Below are 18946 nucleotides of genomic sequence, written 5' to 3'. Positions count from 1 at the left end.
AGGGGAGTCGGGTTGAAAACTGGCTGGACAAATTTTCTATAGGGTGTTTCTTAATGGCTTGATATCTAGGTGTCTGGTAACAAGCATAGTGCCCAGGGATCTGTTTTGGAACTGCTGTTATCCAGTAGCTTCAGCAACAGCCTGGATGWTGAAGCAGAATGATCCTTCAGGAAGTTTGGAGTGACCCTTGATTTAGGAGGAAGAGGTTGATGTGCTGAATTGCAACGCTGTGGTTCAGAGGGACCTTCACAAACTTGAGAGTTGGGTGAGCGGGTGAGTTCAGTGAGGAGAACCGCAGGTTTCTGCCCCAGAGCTGTCATAACCGCCTTGATGAACGTGGCAGGATCTGAMCTGAGTCTTGGCTCGCAGAGAGGGACCTGGATTACAGCAGATGCCGAATGGGAGCAGGAGCCAACAGTTAGCTTTTTATGCAAGTCAGGCAGCACACTGGGCTGCCAGGAGGAACGTGGCTAGCGCATCACAGAAAGTTGTTGCCTTCTGCTGCTGTAAGGCCATGCATAAATCCTGTGTCCTGTTTTTGGCTCCATCAGTTCAAGAAGGATTTTGAGAAACTGAAGGGGGTCCCACAGGTGACTGCTGATATTGCGATTGCTTCTTCTAGTGAAGATGGGAATCTGATAGCAGCAAACTACTTGGAGTAGAGATAGCAGAGCCAAAAGCTTGGTWGGGGCAGGTGGTAAAAGAAAGTGTAAATTGTGGCTTAGGAGGTTCAGTCTTGCATTAGGAAAAACTCCAGAAGGAGGGTAGAGCAGCTGTGAAACAGCTTATCCGGAGGGGTGCTGGGATCCACCATCCTGGGAGGTTTTCAAGGTTCAGCAGGACAAAGCAGYGGTTTATCTAGTACAGTACTGGCAATAGTCCTGCTTTGAGTGACGTAGTGGGCTGGATAGCCTCCAAAGGTCCCTTCAAACTAATATTTTATGAGTATATGATCCTATTCACTTGCAAAAATTAAGCATGTATTATTTGGTAGGACTATAGCTACAAGGCCTTTGCCACTTGGATCTCTGATCTGCAAGCCAATGAAGCRTATGCATAATTTAAAGCATGCATCGTAGTAAGATGCACAAAGGCACCTCAGAACTGCAGTATTTACTTGACTACTAAATTGAACAGATCTGCAAAGATTTGAACTATCTTTCTGCTCATTCTTAGGTAAGATGCTTTTGATTAAAAAAAAAAAAAAAAAAAAAACTTTTGGATCCTTAAGGACAGCTAAAATGATTTTAAAAGTTTACTTGTGGACTTTCCAGAGAAAAGCATGCAAGTCCATTTGCTCAAACATGCTTAAAATTACGTGATGTTGCTTTAACTCCTTGCACTAAGTCTCACTTTGAGTACTTCGCTGGAACWAGGGCCAAATGCCCTGTGGCTATGCAGGTTTAAACTATTTGTTAACACAACTGGATTTTAAAGACAAGCATTTTTTTTATCATTGTTTAAATAAATAATGAAGCTTATTCACACTAATTTAGATTCTTTAGTTCAGCTCAGCTTAAGCTCTGTTGCTTCCACTGCATACAGMAGAATTTGGATCACAGGTGGAGTGATTTTTTGCGAAAATTGATTTGCAAAACCTATATGACAGCTAGACKTGAAACACTGCCTGAAGTGTGTGCTCGCTTGACTGTAGCTGCACTGTGTGGAAGTTACAGGCAAGGGATTTTTTTATATGGCTTTACGAGGAAATAAGATCTGTAAATTGATGTTGTGTAAAGCAAGGTAGTCTTTCAGGGAACAACAGACCGGTTCATTATATCAGCGCTTTCTCCTAGTTCATTCTCTTCAAAGAGCTGCRCAAAGCTAAACTCTACTTTGCCGTTAAAGTAGGTTYGTCTACTATGTGGCCCAAATGACGTTATCTGGGGAGGTCTTYAGGAAAGAAAATGCCTTAAAATATAAAAAGGGAGGTATAATGTAATGCTGGGGATGTCAGTCAGATGTGAGAAGTTTAATATCTGTATCTGCAGCTTGTACTAATTGATGGTTCTGTTTGGTGTGTGAAAAGTCCTAAATTACTGACGCTTGTGTGATGGACTGTTCAAGTACGGATGAAGACAGCACCGTACTGTTGCGGTCTGTTAAAAAATGATTYGTTGAAAATTGACTTGGAGAGTTTGTCCTGGAGGTCAGAGTTGCATTTAGAAATGTCTAGAACTGCCACAGATAGGCCTCGCTTATTAAAGGAATGATTTTGATATATGTACCTGGCAATGATTTTGATTCATTAAAATGGGAAAAATAAGTGGAGCAAAACAGCAGGGGCAATTTCTGAGTAAATTCATCAGTCATTCAGGAGCTATGCATTTAAAATACCTATAAATAATAGAATGCTCTGTCTAAATGAAAGCTTTTATTGATGTGTAAGTACAGTGTCACCCTGAATTTTCATTTTTAACTTACCATTTGCTTGTGTTTAGAACCAGAGCAGGCAAGTATTCATTTCTTTTTTCTTTTACTTTAACGGCGTTATTTTATACGATGAGTTGATAAAAGTTGTTGCAGCTTCAAAATGACTTTCAGGTAATAAATAATTGTTTTGGAAACCRTATGTGCCATCACTCAATTTTTAATATTATCTTGGAGATTGGAGACCGAAAAAACAGTATGATAACTTTTGTGCTTTGCCACTGGTGTTTGTAAATCCCCTTCTTATATCCCCTTCGTATTCTTACAGTACGTTGTAGCTCTTCAGATATGTTCTTTCCCCTCTGTGATGAGGATCGTGGGAGTAATGATACTATGAAGGCGGGAAGGAGGATGGAAATAGGGAGAAAGGAATGCTGCGAACCCAGTTTTTGCTTTTAAATATAGATGCTCAGTTCTCAAGCATACAAAGGAGTCGTAAGGAGACAAACACTTGTTTTTTTTTTTTTTTTTTTTAACAGATAAAAAGATGGCCTACCACAAAGTGAACGCAGAGCAGAGGGCCCAGGGGCACTCTCCGTACCTCGACAGCGATGACCTCCAGGCCACGGCGCTGGACCTGGAGTGGGATATGGAGAAGGAGCTGGAGGAACCTGGCTTYGACCACTTCCGCCTGGATGGGGCAACCCAACATCCCCTGGGGACCGCACGGAGCCCCGACCTCGACCTCGAGCCCGTTCAGCCGTCCACRTCTCCTAGAGGAAAATTCCAGCGACTTCAGGAGGATCCAGACTACATCTCGCATTACACGAGACCCGCACCAAAGAGCAACCGCTGCAGGTTTTGTCAGATGCTTAAAGTACTTTGCACTGTTTTGATTGTATTTATTTTGGGGATTTTGATAGGATATTATGCATACAAGAAATGTCCTCCTTCCCCAACATCTCCAGAACCAAATAACCCTCATGTCTACCAAGAGATTCTCAAGGAAATCAAAGCTGAAAATATTCAACAGATTTACAGGTACGTAACCTTGATATGTTTTTGTCTAAATGCAATCAGGTGCCAATGTTGAGATCGCCTGTAATTTGTTTTATTTGTTTATCTTATTAACAATCTTTAAATTTTTCTTCCTGTATTCAGTTTTACCATAATGTTTAGGACATTTTCCATAGACGTGTTTGTGGGAAAGAGAATGAAAGTAGTCGGACTGCAACTGCATGTGGATTTGTGTTAGTCATTGTGATACGGAAATATTCCTGCTGTAAGAGTCTCTGTTGTTTTCGCTTTAATAACATTCTGTTGCTAAATATTAATATTACCTTTATTGTACCTGAATTGGAAAACATAGGCAATTCAAACTAAGTAGGAATACAGAGAAATTAGCTTTCTAAATCCAGTGAGCTGTTGAATGGCATTGTCAAACACCAAGATTTTTAGACTCCATTTTGTAATATTTCTTGATTTAAGAAATCCCCATTTAATCATGATGACAGTTGGGATCCTGACTTGTTTTTTAGTCTACGAGGTGAAGTAATGGGTGGTGGTGAAGTATGAGGTCTGCATGAGTGGTACACCGTTGGCCCAATATATGTGGAAATTTTAATCACTTTCCTGCAGCAGTGAATGKGGAAGAAACCAGGTTTTCCGTCCTACTTTTGAAAGTTATTTCTATATGAAGGAGGAAATCAGCTTGCTTCAGGCGTCTGGAACTGACGCTAGGCAATGGAAAGGGTTTTTACTTTTTTATTTCTTTTTTTTTCCTCATAATAAAGGAAACACATTGATGACTTTGTCACTTGCAGAGCAGAACTGGCAGAACTTACATATCTGAGGCTTCGAAGGATTGTTGCAGTGGAAATCTAAAGACCTGATCTAGGTGTATCAGAAGTAAATTGAAAATATTCTAACATAGTCTTTTTACTATATTTGATAAGCGAAACTTAAAGGCCTTTAAGTTGTAGTACCATATTTCAAGCCAAGACTTACTAAATTCAACGGAAAAAATGTATGAAGGACTTGACGTCAGTTTTCATGAGTTGATCCATCTCTATTTGATAGAGCTAATTATTTCCATGAAGAGAGAGGTTGTAGTTGATGAAAAGTTGTGATTTTGAAGGGTAAAAATTCAACCTCCTTATCTGCTTGGAAAGGAAATTAAGTTGAAGTCTGTCATGAGGCTTAGTCATGAACAAAGCATTTGAACAGACCGAGCTCTACAGGTTGGTTATTATAAGAATTACAACAAATGGCAGAGAATTTTGTCAGTCTTAGGATAATATTCCAATACTTTGTGTTTTGGGGTTGAGAATAGCTTTTAATTTTATTATTTCAAAAGGGTGGCTTGCAAACATTCCTTTATTTCAACATTGTTCAAACTATTTCAGCTTGCTATTAGGATGCTGATGAAAATCTGAACCTGAGAAGAAGGAAATTTTATAAATACTTTAGATCTTATGAAACCTGGGTTTCCTTTTATTCCTTAATTCCTTATCCTTTTATAAACACCTGTATTTCTTAGAATTTGGTATTTTTTTCAACAAGTGTAATCAAGGACAAATTTGGCTGCCTATCAATAGTGTATWTAAACAAACAATGCTTCTGGTATGGTGCAGTACCCAGAAGACAGTTTTCCTTGGGCCTTGCGTGTTGTGTTAAGTGCTTTCCTGCAACATCTGTTTGGCAAGAGTCAGAGCTGCAATGCAGCCTGCATGCACGTAGCCCCACAGATACGGAACGTGCAACATATGTTCCTTGGGGGGAAAAAAAACCCGACAAAATCAATATATGTTATTGTAAGACTTCTTTCAATTTAATATACTTAGAATTATGAGGATAAGTGGCAGCTGCTTAACTTGCAGTTTCTAAATGTTACTCAGAATGACGTTAATCTAATTTTCTTAGCTTATTACTTGGATCAGACTTGATAATAGTGAGAAATTTTGCAAACAGCCCTGAAGAAGGAATTAGGAGAAAAATGCACACAAGACATAGCAGTGCCAATCTTATTAAGCAAGTGCACGTCACCTTGATGTGCTTGAAGATTTAGGGTAGCAACTTTCTGTTAGGATGAAATCTGCTGCAGTCAGGTTAACCTTGACTGTTGGGACCTTCTGGGCTTTTCTATGACCTGAAGTGCACCAGGAGATTTCCTTTGATATCCCTGGGATTTAGGCTGGCCTCTTGTGTGAGTTGAAGGAAGCCTCATTACCAAAGAATGTGTTAGGGAAAGGAGGAGCATGTGCATGGTCTGTGTGCACAACGCGCCGCAAGAGGAGACTTGGGCATTCCCGCGCAGCTTCCCTAGTTGAGGTTCTCGGCGCCAGTTTGCGTGCTGCCCTTCTGTGCATCCCGTTCTGGCCGTCTCCATCAACKTACTGCATTTGAAGCATCTTTTACAACAGGCATACCAGAAATCATTAGGTAGCAAAACCCACTGTTTCCTTTTATTCTTTGAGCTGTGCACCTTGTTTCCCAAGGAACATCAGCACTACAGAATTTCAGCGTGGTTTTGCACGGTTGTAGTTACTGGCTTTGACTAAATTGTCTAATGATGATACAGCCTACGTAAAGATCATCTCTGTAAATTTTTTTTAAACCTCCTACTGCCACCACCASTAAGGAAGTGCTGACAGTGTTGACATTAAAAATAGAAATCGTTTTGCTTCAGTCCTGATGATTCAGATTTTCAACAGGACTAAAAAGAGATGCCTCACACGAGGAGAGGACTCACCATAGAAAGCTAAAAGGCTTCMCTTCTCCAGCTCGTTGTGTTCCACATGAGAACAAAAGATTGGCACAAATGTTGTTAATCTTTAATCAGTAAATCTAATACTTTAGAAGTCTAAATATTTATTTGCTCTGAACTTTAAAAGAGAAACATACTGTTCTGTTGTATGGACAGAGTCAGCACTGACGTGCAAAAAGCACGTAATTCTGCAAACATCACTGACCTGATGGGAATCTAATAGTATTATATCTGTTGGTGCCATGAATATATTTCTCTTCACTTTTTCTTTGGAAAGATGTCTAAGAAGGTTATAGTTCCAGTCTGCTGTATCTTAGCTCCCACCAGCTTTACAGGTGAATATGAAAAGGGCATATGTCCTACCTTCAGAAGAGACTGAGTAGAGGTTAAGATACAGAGCATCTTGGGCACTGTTTAAAGTGGTGTCTGCAACCAGTAAAACTAATTGGGGCAACACAGATGGACAAAGCTAGTAAGCCTTACAGCCTCAAAGTAGGCTCTCTCTTAGGACAGCTAGGTCCAGACTTCATTTTGGAGACGGTGCGTCAARAGGGCGTAATTAGAAAATAGCCATCTGTGTTTTAGTCTGGCGGTCTCGGTAGCCCCCGTGGAATGTGTTTGCAGATCCTAAATAAAAATCTCTAGAATAATAAAAATTCGGTTTTCAAAAGTGATGAACATGTTTAGATGCGGAARTCTCTTAAGTTTTTAATAAGATTTTGAAAAATATAGCAACGCTTAATGATTCTAAGTGTACTATCAAGTTTTCAAAAGTAAATGAATCCAATCTGCAGTGAAAAAGAACATTCTTAAACTATTCTCGAAAACGGAATTCCGTTCTCTAATATCACTTAAGTGCATCTGAAAATTCAGCTGTTTTTTTCCTTCTCGCTGTGCATAGAGAGAGGGAGGCTGAAGATGCATGTTTATCCTGTTTTTATTGTGCATCTGCCAGATGCGATTTAGCTATATAATGTTCATTATTACATAATTGAACTATTCAGCAGATTAGTGTTTATAACGAGTGGATTGAACTTCTGTTGCCAAATTAAAGATCAGTGTGCTGTGCAGTGTCAGTTCCTTCCCACTACCTTTTAGGCAGATTTTTCCTGCCCTATTTTCTTATGTACAAGGCAAAATAATRGAAGACAGTAATGGCATTCGGGTCTCGAAGTTGGAGTATTGTCACAAAATTCGGTAGTGCTAAGATTTTGTTCATTGTGTGTTGTTAAGCTTTCACATTTAAGAATGATGAATATTCAGGTTTTATGCAAACAGGACTTCACTCAGCATTTGAGTTGAATGTTAATAATGAAATCAAAGGGGACAAGCAGAGAAAGCATGAAATGTAGGCAAAATACCATCTCTAAGACCTCTAATATTGTAATAAATGCTGCTGCCCAATGTGACATCCTTAACAAAATATTTTGTACTATATTTTTGACAGTGCAAAGCATTTGAATAGAAGAAATACAAAAATGGTATTTTCATTTTGCATGAAATTACTTCAAGTTTGCTCCAAAACCGATAAAAATGGAACAAAATCCTAAATTTCATGTGAAATATGGAACTGCTATGTATACTTAACAGGAATTTCTAATTTTGTTCTGACTTCCGTAAATTAAAACAGCTAAACAGGAGGATTAGTGTTGAATAATAAGTGGAAGGAAAGTAGACAGTTGCATTCATGTGATGATTCTAGCTGTTGCATTTTATTTGTCAGATCAGTTTATTCTCCCAAGTATTAATTTTAAAATTCTGATAGCACTATACTGCTTTGCTGTGTTAACTTCTTTCAAGGTTTGTAGATGTCGATGACTATCGTATTTGCAGTTAACTTGGATACTTTCGTCCATGGTTAAGTGTGGGGCCACATGCTGAAGGATTTTTTGCTGCTGTTCCTCATCCGCTCTATTGCTTTTCATTCTATATATGCTTCCTCAAATGCTATTTTTGGTATGGTTCCCCCCCTACACACACTGAGTAACGGGGAGGTTTAAATCCCTTCCTAATACATCCAGTGGTAACTAACTGTCCTTTGGAGGCCTCTCTGTTCCCTCTTCCGACTGGTGATATCACAGGTGGTATCACCTGCACAATCTCACAAATCGATCTGTGGGAGGAATCAATTCATCACTGGTGCCCAGTGTTATCCGTAACTTAAGCTTTCCTTCTTCARAAGGCTCTAACAAAGTGGATGGCAACAGCTCTCCTGTACAATCATTGCCAAAGAAACAAGAATTCCTGTACAGTGAGAAAAGGAGTTTACTTCATTTTTTTGAGGATGAGATAGGAAGCTGCTGTTCCATATCCAAATGTTCGATGTCCCTATTGATCGTGTTCAGCTCTGTAAAAACCTGGAGCTTCAAATCTTTTCTTTCAGGGAAAAACCTATGAAACATATACTTAGTAAGCAAAACGAGCCCCAGACTTCTCAACAAAATTAAGTTCTTGTGATTTACACTGAATTACATTCCCAAGCTGCAACTTGGCAAAGTTTTATCTGCTGTCCCAGGAACGAGGCATTCATGGCAGGAGCAAAGCTTTGTCCCCTACAGGAATGGAATGAGGAGGAAAAGGAGAAATAAGTGATTTTGTTGTGCTCAGGGGCTCTAGTGGCTGTCCCTCCTGGGAAGGACCGAGGAGACTCATTTGGAAAGACGTAAGAGCAACGTCAAGCAAGTGGCAGTTTCCTACCTTGCCCTGTTGCTACCTTGCCGCTAAGGAATGGCTCTTAGAGCAAGGAGCAGCGTCGTTTATACAAGAAAGATGCCCTGCATGGCCCAAGTGGCTGTCTCTGGAGCCATAACTTGATAAATTTAGGCTACGAATGTCCAGCTATATCAAGTATCGTGATCTCCCCCGTCCCCAATAGCGTGCGTCTGGACCTCAGAGGTGTTAACAGAAAGCGTCTGTTTTACAGCTCTTTCGTTGCTTTCTTTTGATTTGTTTCATTTTCCTTTTTTAATTTGCCAAACATAGCTCTCGTTTTTTCTATAGCTGAAAGAGGGAAGCATTATGCTGATATAATACCTGAAAAAGAGATGCGAATTTGTGCCTGTTAGCTTCCATTGCAGCATATGCTTATGAAGTTCCTCTTCCTTTTTGAATGAGAACAGAATTTCACCAAAAGAGTCTTAGCTTATGGTATTTCAGCACTGAAAGGATTCATTTAACGTTTGAAGTCTACTGTGTGGTTCAGAGAGAACAATTCTTCTCTCAGTTGATTATTTTTTGTAAGGATAACCATAAAAGTATATTGAATTTTAGATGTTATGTTTGGTAAGTCATTTACTGTAAAATCTGATTTTTTTGTATTATGTCAGTGTCCTTTGTAAATGAAGTATACTGTGTTGCTTTAAATTACTCTTTTTTGAGGTGATACAGCAGTGTGATAGAGTAATGAATTAGATCCAATAAGGCTGTATATTCACATTGGCATAATAAGTAACTGGTCCCTTGATAAATTTTCTTATCTGTTGCAGCCTATATGAATAGCTTCTGTCTTATTGCTTGTTTCTCAAAACCGTCGTGCATTCTTGTGCTATAGAAAGAAAATCAAAATTGGGCCAACGTATCAGTTCATAAACTCTTTAAATGACAAGAATTATCTAATTTTGTCTTAGAGGTGTATGAAAATAAGAGGTATTGTCAAACCTCTGAGACCTTTGCTCAAAAAGAGAGAGGCAGGAGCGCTGTAGTGCGTTGTATATGTCCTGCAGGGCTATAAGAGAACGGAGAATGATGCTTTGGAGTGTTTTAGCACAACAGTGTTTTTCTAGGTGGTTTATCTTGTGGAATTGTAAAACGTGTAGATGAGCTGGTTGGGAGTTTTTAGAAATTGTTTTATCATAGGATTTTTTTTCCCCCTCCTTTCTTTCACAAATCTGTCTTTGTGGTACAGTATCTAGTTTTAATGACACATTCATGGATTCACGGATTCAGGAGGGAAATGTGAGAGGCGATGCTGGGGGGCAGCAGAAGGCTGCTGTAGATGAGGCCCCTGGGATGCAGTGCACAATCCTGCCCTGCATGAGCTGCAGCAGGACCTGGCCCTGGATTTCATACGCAAGAGTGCCTTTTTGCAGAAAAACTGAGTGCTGGTCCAGGGCCTCTCATTTGCTAGTAAAAGGCCATACCTGGTTTTGATCATCTGTAGAATATAAATTAATTTTGCTCTTATCGCTTATTTTTTTGATTGCATAATCTTAATTATTTTAAAAGTAGCTGCCTGTTTACTGTAAACTCATTGTAGCGGCCTGTGCGGGTTAACAGCAGGATTGGAGAGGAAATAACGATTCCTTGAATCTGCCCGTGTCGTGGGGCTGCTCTCGGCACGGCGTGGCTGTCCTCGACGTCTTGCTCTCTCCTTGCCTTGCGTGCTGGTGAAGGCTGTTGGGAAGCTGAGGGTTTCTCAGGATCGTTCCTGTTGCAGCGTGACAAGCTGGAAAGGTGGTAAAACACCTACAAATCACAAAGTATTAATGGGTTGGGTAGTGTTTGGTATAATATTTTTTATGCTTTGGGGGAGTGTTAGGCTCCGTACTGGACTACATCTGAAAAAGAAACACTTGTCTAGACAGTTCTCTTTATTTAGATCGCCCGAGTCATTCTGACACTAACGATGGCCCAAAGGGCAGTGTCTAGGGGCGCAAGACCTAGTCACRTCGCCACTCGTCGGTTTTATGGTGTCACCAACTCAAGTTTCTTTTAATAAAAAMGGATTTGAAGGAAAAAGCATGCGTGCTATTGAGGTGACAACCAATTTGTATTGTAGGCCAGTTGCTTCCAATGGCAAAACATCAGGGGAAGTGGGAATTGGACAAAGTTGTTCTTCACTGTCCARTCTTCCCAACTTGATGCAAGAAGACTCGGCAGTTTTAGCTCGTGGTCCCGGGACATACTTACAAAGATACTGAGAAGCGAAACCTTCGAGAACAAAAACCCTTAACAGTTTAATTAGTGGCACTAGATACATTGACTCTCTGCTAATTGCCTAAYGAGGGCGAGAGTTTGCTCCTGCTGAGTTAACTGCGTTGGCTCTCGCAGCTCAACGATACAGCTGTACAGCGCGGTTGGAGGGTGGCTCCATTCCCTCCAAGGAGACGGTGGTGCAGGGCGTTGCAAAGAGTCCTCTTATCAAATTTCTTGAGCACCGAACACGCACAAATGCCTGCATGCCTGCTTAGGATGCATCTCTCATCTTCAGGCTGTAAAGCTGATGTCTGCTGGTACTCTTGAGAKGCAGCATTGGAGGAGAAAGCTGCAATTCCACGGTAGGCGCTGCAGCAATTAGCAATTAGTTTCCTGCCTGTATACATAAATCAAATTAACAAGGCCTCGAGGGGAAAGAGTTTTCTCAGCCAGGTTTGGTGGTGCTTTGACATCGAGCTCCCCACAGTCAGCACCTATGACAGCTCTTTACTGGAGGCCTGCTAATAAGTCAGATTGCTCCCGAATTTACCAAGAGCAGCAGGATGGCAATTTGTTGTGCAATATTAAGTTACTGTTCGTGCAGCATTTGTAACTGAAGGCTACTAAGGAGCGTTGCTAGGAATCGATCAGAGATAATGAAATTGATATTGTCTGAATAATAGTCAATTTTAATAAGTGTGTTCTGCTGTAGCCTTGCATTAAGGGGCTTCTAGTCTCAGTTCAATTCTCCTGGAAAGGTGATGAGTTTCTGAAGTGGTGTAGCTGCCGTTCTGAAAAAGATATAAAATGTATTAAAAAGTTAGGGCTTTTCCCAGTAATACTGTGACTTTTATAGTGGGAAACTTTTCAAAATTAAACAAATGTGTTCGATAGATTGACTTCTCTGAATTTCTGAAGAGTACTCTTTGCAGACACAAAGGAAAATAATTCTRTATGTATGTATAATTTTTCTCCATCTCACTAATGAATAACCTTTAAACATGTGAGAAGTCTTGTCCTTAATATAAGCTTATGTTTCCCAAGCACACATGTACTGGCCCAGATTTATATACGTGTAGTTTCTTGGTGAATGAGTGCCTGTCCAGGTTAAAACATTGACACCCCCCTCCCCTTCTGCTTATTTTATGACTATTTTTCAAGGATGAAAAAGCTGAAATATTCCAGTAAAATGGAATTTTACCAATTCATTTATTTTCTTTTTAGTGAACTATAAACCGAAAAGCRAGTTCAAATGTTGCTCTCAAACTGTTCTAGTGGCTTGGAAGCAAAATTGTTTAGAATTAGCATTTCTTGGGACATTTTAGGATTTTTACTCCAAGTTAGTTGKTTTTTTTTGTCTGTGCATTGACATTTCCATCCAAAACAAGTTCTRGTTCTCGACTAACTTAATGTCCTAGTTTTGTAAAAGTTAATTGCTTAGAAGAAGGGAGAAAATTTGGCAACTTTCACCTGTTCGGCTGTTGGGAAATGGTCGGCTCTTTGCTCTTCTCTCAGAGATTGCCTGTTCCAGCACTATTAGAATCATAAAAGTGCACTACATGCAATAATGTRATAGTCTCTGATTTTTTGTGAAAAGATAGTATTTGAGGGTTTTATTAATTTTACCTTATTTAAGAAGCAGTCAAACTTTGTTAGCCAGCCGGCTGCGTGAGGCTCAGGGATAAAGATCCCCGTTCCTGTGGCTGTTGCGATCCCATCGAGGACTGACTGCTCTCCGGCAAATTTTGGAAAGCTCTGTGGAAAGACGTTTGTGTAAATCYTAGTATTATTGCTGTGAGGTATCAGTCCGGAAAAGCAAAGCCTCTTTCCTTTGGCGGTTAGGGTATGGCTGAAGGATAATGCCATAACCCTACGTAACATGATATAATCCTACATAATATAACACGATCGGGGTTTTAAATATGCTTCCCTGGCTCAGCTGTCCAGTCTGTTGCTCTGCTCCCCGCAGTAGCGCGTTTYGCCTCCGTTCGGGTGCCGAAGCGGAGCCTGCCGGCCGGAGAAGCCCCGGAGTTAGGCGGATGCGGAGTCCGTGGCGTGTGCCGTTGGTGGAAATCCTTTGCTTTGCTCGAGCCAGGCAGCCGCGGTTTCGCGTGTTGGCAGTCGCTATCCCGACAGAGGCAGGAACGCGTTCCCAGCCGTTCGGGGATCGGGTTCCTGCTGAAGTCTGCGTGAGGCAGCGCTGATGCGGTGCGGATTGGGATTAGTTAATTATTTAAACAGCTGGGTGAATGCAATTTTGAGCAAAAGGTGGCAGCTGCTTGTTTTGTGGCCGTTTGTGAGCCACAGCTATTGAATAATCTTATTTGTAATAAATGCCAACCTAGGTGATGGGGCTAGTAATGTACATTATTAAATAAATAGACAAGCGTAGAAAAAAGGCCATGCAGTCATGAGTAAAGTTTCCATCCTCTGTCAACTATTTAGGGAACAAAGCAGGAAACTGAATTATTCATGATGTGCTTAGTGCAAGGCAAGTGCAAGTGCAATGGAAGCTGCCACTGTGCTGCTAGCAGTGCAAATAGTGGCTTAAAGACTACAAGTAATTTTCTTCCCTATTACCAAGCTTGTTTTTCATTGGTAATATTTCTAGAAACTATTTAAGAAAACGAAACTCTGGACGGGGAACGAGTTAARTCTGTGTAGTTTCTCAGAGTCCTAGCACGCACCCTTGGAGGGGATTTTGTGATTTTGGTTCTAAATTATTCAACCTACATGCTAAAAAGATAAATAAGATGTTGAGTTTTGGAAGTTAATACGGATATTCCTTTTCTCGCAACAGAAAACTTAAATCACTTTTTTTTCCTTTTAACTTCAAATAACTTTCATAAAGACCATTATGYGTTACAGAAATGTGTGTGTGTATATATGTACACACACGCACATATATATGTATATAGCTATCCATTTTTACATGTGTTTTTGTGCATAAGTGARCACCTACATTTAATTTTGTGTGTTGGCTGAGGCTTTGTCACATATGTTACTCATTTAAAAACTTTAGTTGTTTTAGTGTGTACTATCGTTTCTCCCTGTGATAATGACTGAAACTTGATTATTACTCTAACCCCAAGAGCAAGACTCTTTTATTCGTAAGTTCTTCATAACATAGTTACTGTTGTGTTTAGTTTTTTGCAGTTTCAAWGGCCCAGAGAGTTATTAAGGACTCAGTTCTGCAAGGAAATGTTGGACCTCAACTACTAGTAAGGACGGTAGGGTTTTCTTAACATTACATGAGAAATACAAGTTTGATCTGCATTGGGGTTGCTCATCGCCTTCATATTGAAATGAATATTAGGCAGAATAAAATATTAAATTATAAGATTCCATTCATTTACAATGAATGTTGTAGGCTGCTATTTCAAGTGGTTCTCTGCTCCATATTTGTTTTAAGTTTTAGTACGCTTGGTGTATAAGTGAGCGGGGGGGGTTGTTGTTGTTAGAGTTTTTAAAAGAAATGCAACACTCTAAGCAAAAATGTTTCAACGTGAAAAGCTTCAAGAGCTCAATCAGTTTATCCCAAAGARGATTGAGTGGTTAGTTGGTCACAGTGCAGAAATACTCCCACATGAAAATAGATACTAGGGCACCTTARTCTAGCATGGGAAAAACAAGAACCAGTGTTTGCAAGATGAAGCATAAAGTTAAAAATAGAAGTAACCACTAAAGGTAAGGTTATACGTGATGCGGCAAGTTTCATCACGACTTTGTTACCGAGACTGCGAGTTCTTCAGTTACGGGGCTCAACACGAGGCAGAACGTATGTGCGTCTGTGGCACAGAAAAGGCTAGATGAGATGATTTAATAGTTGCTTTTGATCTAAAACTTTATGAATCTGCACGTTTCATCAGTCTTTTCAAAGATTTTACCAAAGTGTACTGAGATCAGTTAAACTTGTTATACATACAAAAACGAACATATTATCTTGGAGGATAAGTTTGCAAACTCACAGCCCTTTTGAAGCGGCATTAGCTTCTCAGAAGGTAGCACTTTTCTTTCTTTTGGCTAATAGTAGTTCATTGATAGTATGAGAAATTAGGTTGCTTTGAGATATAAAACCAGAATCTTGATCCTGCTTGAGTTCCTCAAAGAACCAATAGSAATTCTCTTGAAAAATAGGAATGTTAACTCCAAAATTTTGACCGTATTTTAAGATTATCACCACCATCTTTAGTGGTTGAAATGCAGCATGCATGTTTTAGTTGGTACCTTTTGTACCTTTGCGGGTGTGCAACAGGAGATGACAGCCTGAGGAACAGAAGAGGTAAATTCTACATGTATTCTGTATCACTTGTTTAAAAAGAACAGAAGAACCCACCCAAAATGAAAGGCACTATGTTATTGCAACGTATGCCCAGTCTTTTTGTATTATGGTTCAAGTAAACTAACAAAAATTTGAAAAGCAGAATGAAAATACTGTATTCTACTTGGTCATACTGGAGGCAGTTTGGGGCCTACCTTGTAGTCCGTTAACAGGGAAAAAAAGGTTATTGAAATATATATATATCAAAGGCTCTAGCCTAAAAGGATTGCATCTGCCTTTCTGTTGTGTCGTTTATTGTCAGATGAGATCAGATTCTGCAATTCTTTATTGTTCTAAAAATGAGAACTTTGATGGAGAATGAGAGCATTAAATTTTCAAAATTTTGGAGTTATCACTTACTTTCCTGTATTATAAAGCTGCTTTAAATAGGATGTCTGAGAAGGTTGGATATTAATACTTRCTTTTGATTAATAAATCAAACTAAAATAGTGGATTTGTCTTTWATTTTTTTTGGCGGTGACAAATGCTGTGGCCAGGCTGGGTTGTGTCCCGTGCCCGCTGGAGCTGTCTTGCAGGGCTGCTTATGGCACTGTGAGGTGCTGGGGGCGTTATCTTGGATTTGCAGCTCTCAGCCAGCAAAACTTTTTTTTTTTTTTTTTAAAAAAAAAAAAAAGCGCCTAGATACTGTTAGAACAAGAATCATTTGGTGTTATTTCAGCAATACAAAGCTTAAATATATTAAATCCTACTTTAGTCTTACGGATTTGGAAATTGGTTTTACATGCCTTCGTCACATCCTGACTGGATTAATCTAATTCCCTTTTCACAGTTCTGCCAGCGTTGCCATTGCAGGAATTGCAGCATGTACAGATTGCGGCTGTAGCAATGATCAATGAGTCCCTGAGGAAGCACAAGTCTCACCGAGTTTTAAGTCTCACAGAGTTTTAAGTSTCTCTTATGTCTCCTGACTTTTCTCCTGGCTTGGATCAGGAGGARTCATACCCAGGGGTAAATGCTGGAGGTATGATTGGATCCAATTCTCTTAGTTAATGTAACTAAGCCTAAAAACGTTGAAGATCAAATTATCTTTTACAAAATTAGGGCCTTCAGTAAGTGAGAAACCCTTTAGGGGTGTTCTCTGTAGTGTTGCCCCTGCCTTGCTGAGGAGGCTATGGGGGCCAACGAGCAGAAACACCGATGCCTGTGGCTTCCTAGAGCACAGGGCTAGCCTCGAAGGTTCAGACCTTTCAAACTTCTGCTGTCCTGAAGCCTTGAGGGTTCATGTAGTTGGCTGTACCCAGTGCAGGCTGCAGAGTGGGGGAAGTGATGTGGAAGTGTCTCATGCAGACTGCAACATCCCTCTAATTGCTCCCCTCTCGGGAAGGGACGTATAGGCTGCTCGCGTGGTCTCGCACAGAATATGCGATGCCTTTGCCTCTTTTTTCCTCCTCATCCTGCACACAGATGGTGCRTTGGCACGTGAGCAGGTGAAGGGTTATGGCGATGTTTTGCAAATGCACATAGAGCTGTCCTGGCGGCTCAGCAAGGTATGCGGAACAGTGTTTGCTAAATGCAGCCACTGTAAGAGGCCTGGTTTGTATGAACGTGCTGCTTTGGGATACAGCTCGCAAATTCAGCTGCAGTGTGCTCCTCCCTAGGCTCTAGCACAGCCACTCAGACTCGCTGGCATCTTGGAATTGATCCAAGATTTGGTCCAAATTTTTTGTTATTTGTGGGGGCAACATTTTTCTTACAGAAATATGGAATCATGGTACTGAATTTAAGTCTATTGCCCATGGGTGGTCTTTTTGCCATTACCTTTTCTGAATCGCCTCAAAGACGACTCAGGGTCCTTGCAAGACTTCCAGGTTGATCTGGGCCTGGTGCTGCAAGCGAATGGCATGAAACAACCAAGGGCCTCTAGGCCATTCTCCAAACCACGTAACTCATTTGGCATCCAGTCTAGTTTTCCTCCTGTTGGATAAAAACAGCTGACATTTTTACAGTACTTTTTAAATCACAGGATGCTGAATTTCTTTAAATTCTTGCTCCAAATTGATTTTTACCTTCCAAAGAATTCTGAATATTTGAGTATGAAAGGCAGTTATTGAATAACTCAGCCTGCCAAAAAAAGAATTAAAGTTAAGATTAGGTTATATACTGAAATCTTTTGGTGCRTAAAGACGTTTTAAGTACTTCTGTTTATTTTACGTTGAACATGGGTTATAGGCTGTACCATATTTTCTGACTCTTGGCTCAGCAGAAATGCAGAACAGATTTATCTAAAGATGATCTTGAGTGTTTGTTGTGTGCCCTTGCGTCATGAACGGTGACATTGGCCGGGATGATGTTACCCAAAAACAAAAGTTGTTACGTATTCTAGAACGACGGGAAAGTGACTTTATATGGATGAGTAAGGACAGTTACTGTCGTAAGGCTTACTATAGTTCCTGCACAAACTGTTTCCTCGTTTCTTATGGTGGACTACAATACAGCAGGTAAGCAGAGTGGATTATAAAAGCAATAAAAAGATAACATCAAAGAAAGAATGTGGCCTTGCAGAAAACAACAGGGCAGCTGTTTCGGAGGTAACAAAAGCGTATCATAATGCCATCTCAGATCCTTTAAATAGATCACTTGATTGGAATGGAAAAGTAGTATTCTTCCATAGATTGACCTCCAGCTATAAGGTGCATCATTATAGAACAAAAGCTTTGTGCATTGCAAATAATGTATTAGCTTGTCTTTCAATTGAGTATACTATTAAAATTTGCCAGGAAAGCTCTTACTTTTCTTCATCTCCACTGATGTTTTAAATCATGGAAATATTAGAACATCTTCAAGATTGTTTTTCATTATTACTATAGGGGGAAGTGATATAATCCATATATGTTTGCATGTTTTAGAGCTAGTATTTAAACTKCTCTGGGAATGTTTAGAAATACACAGAAAAATCAAATGATTTTAACTTACAGTATTATTTGAGCCTGTAAAACTAGCATTAGCTTTGGAGAGACCATAGTCTACAAGCTTTGGAAAACTGAAGTGAATGTTTGCTTACAGCTAATTATATGCCTCAACTTTTTTGTAATGGAGCAAGGCTCTATAGAGGAGTCCTTATTTGATCTCATAGGCTGTGTAACAAAAAGTTTTCAGTTTCTTTTGCCTGTTTGCCAGAAGACCTCTAGACCTACTGAAGGAATTATGTCTTGTCGGCCTTGAATATGTAGAAATTTTAAAGTATAACTCCACAAAATATCTCTTTAGTGGAAATTTTGAATTTTGTACATCAGATGAGGATTATTTAAGGAAAATGAAGACTGGATGAAAAGGAGAAAGATTCCTTGATGGCATTCTGCTTGGATTCCTTTCAGAAAGTGTTTGGTAAAAGTGTTTTGATTTCATCAGATGTAATTACCTTTATTTGAGTCTTTCTTTAAAAAAAATGGTAGGACTAAATAAAGGGCAGGATATGAATAGTTATGTGAGCAGTAGTATGCACTGGGAATCAGAAAAGTATGAGTTCATGTTGTTGGGATCCTCCTTTAAAGAAATAATTTATTTTAAAAGAGGAAGTGTTTTATTTTAAATTACTTCTTTTGCTGAATTTCATG

General features: G+C 39.8%; 1 protein-coding gene across 1 annotated transcript in view; it reads left to right on the top strand.

The window, feature by feature from the left end:
* The window catches only part of LOC146585785 (inactive N-acetylated-alpha-linked acidic dipeptidase-like protein 2), a gene marked incomplete at its 3' end in the record, with an annotated part of 134268 nt that overhangs the window by 89701 nt on the left and 25621 nt on the right, over positions 1–18946 (top strand). The window contains exon 2 of the mRNA XM_085322291.1: positions 2910–3411. Coding sequence (XP_085178417.1) covers positions 2910–3411 — 502 coding nt within the window. The remainder of the gene's footprint in view (positions 1–2909; positions 3412–18946) is intronic.

This window comes from Rhea americana, unplaced genomic scaffold, assembly GCF_003343005.1.
Source record: "Rhea americana isolate MKP2758 unplaced genomic scaffold, rheAme1 scaffold_76, whole genome shotgun sequence".
In the NCBI taxonomy this organism is placed as follows: domain Eukaryota; kingdom Metazoa; phylum Chordata; class Aves; order Rheiformes; family Rheidae; genus Rhea; species Rhea americana.
The sequence above is the reverse complement of the archived record's forward strand: the minus strand, read 5'-3'. Positions and strand labels throughout refer to the sequence as shown.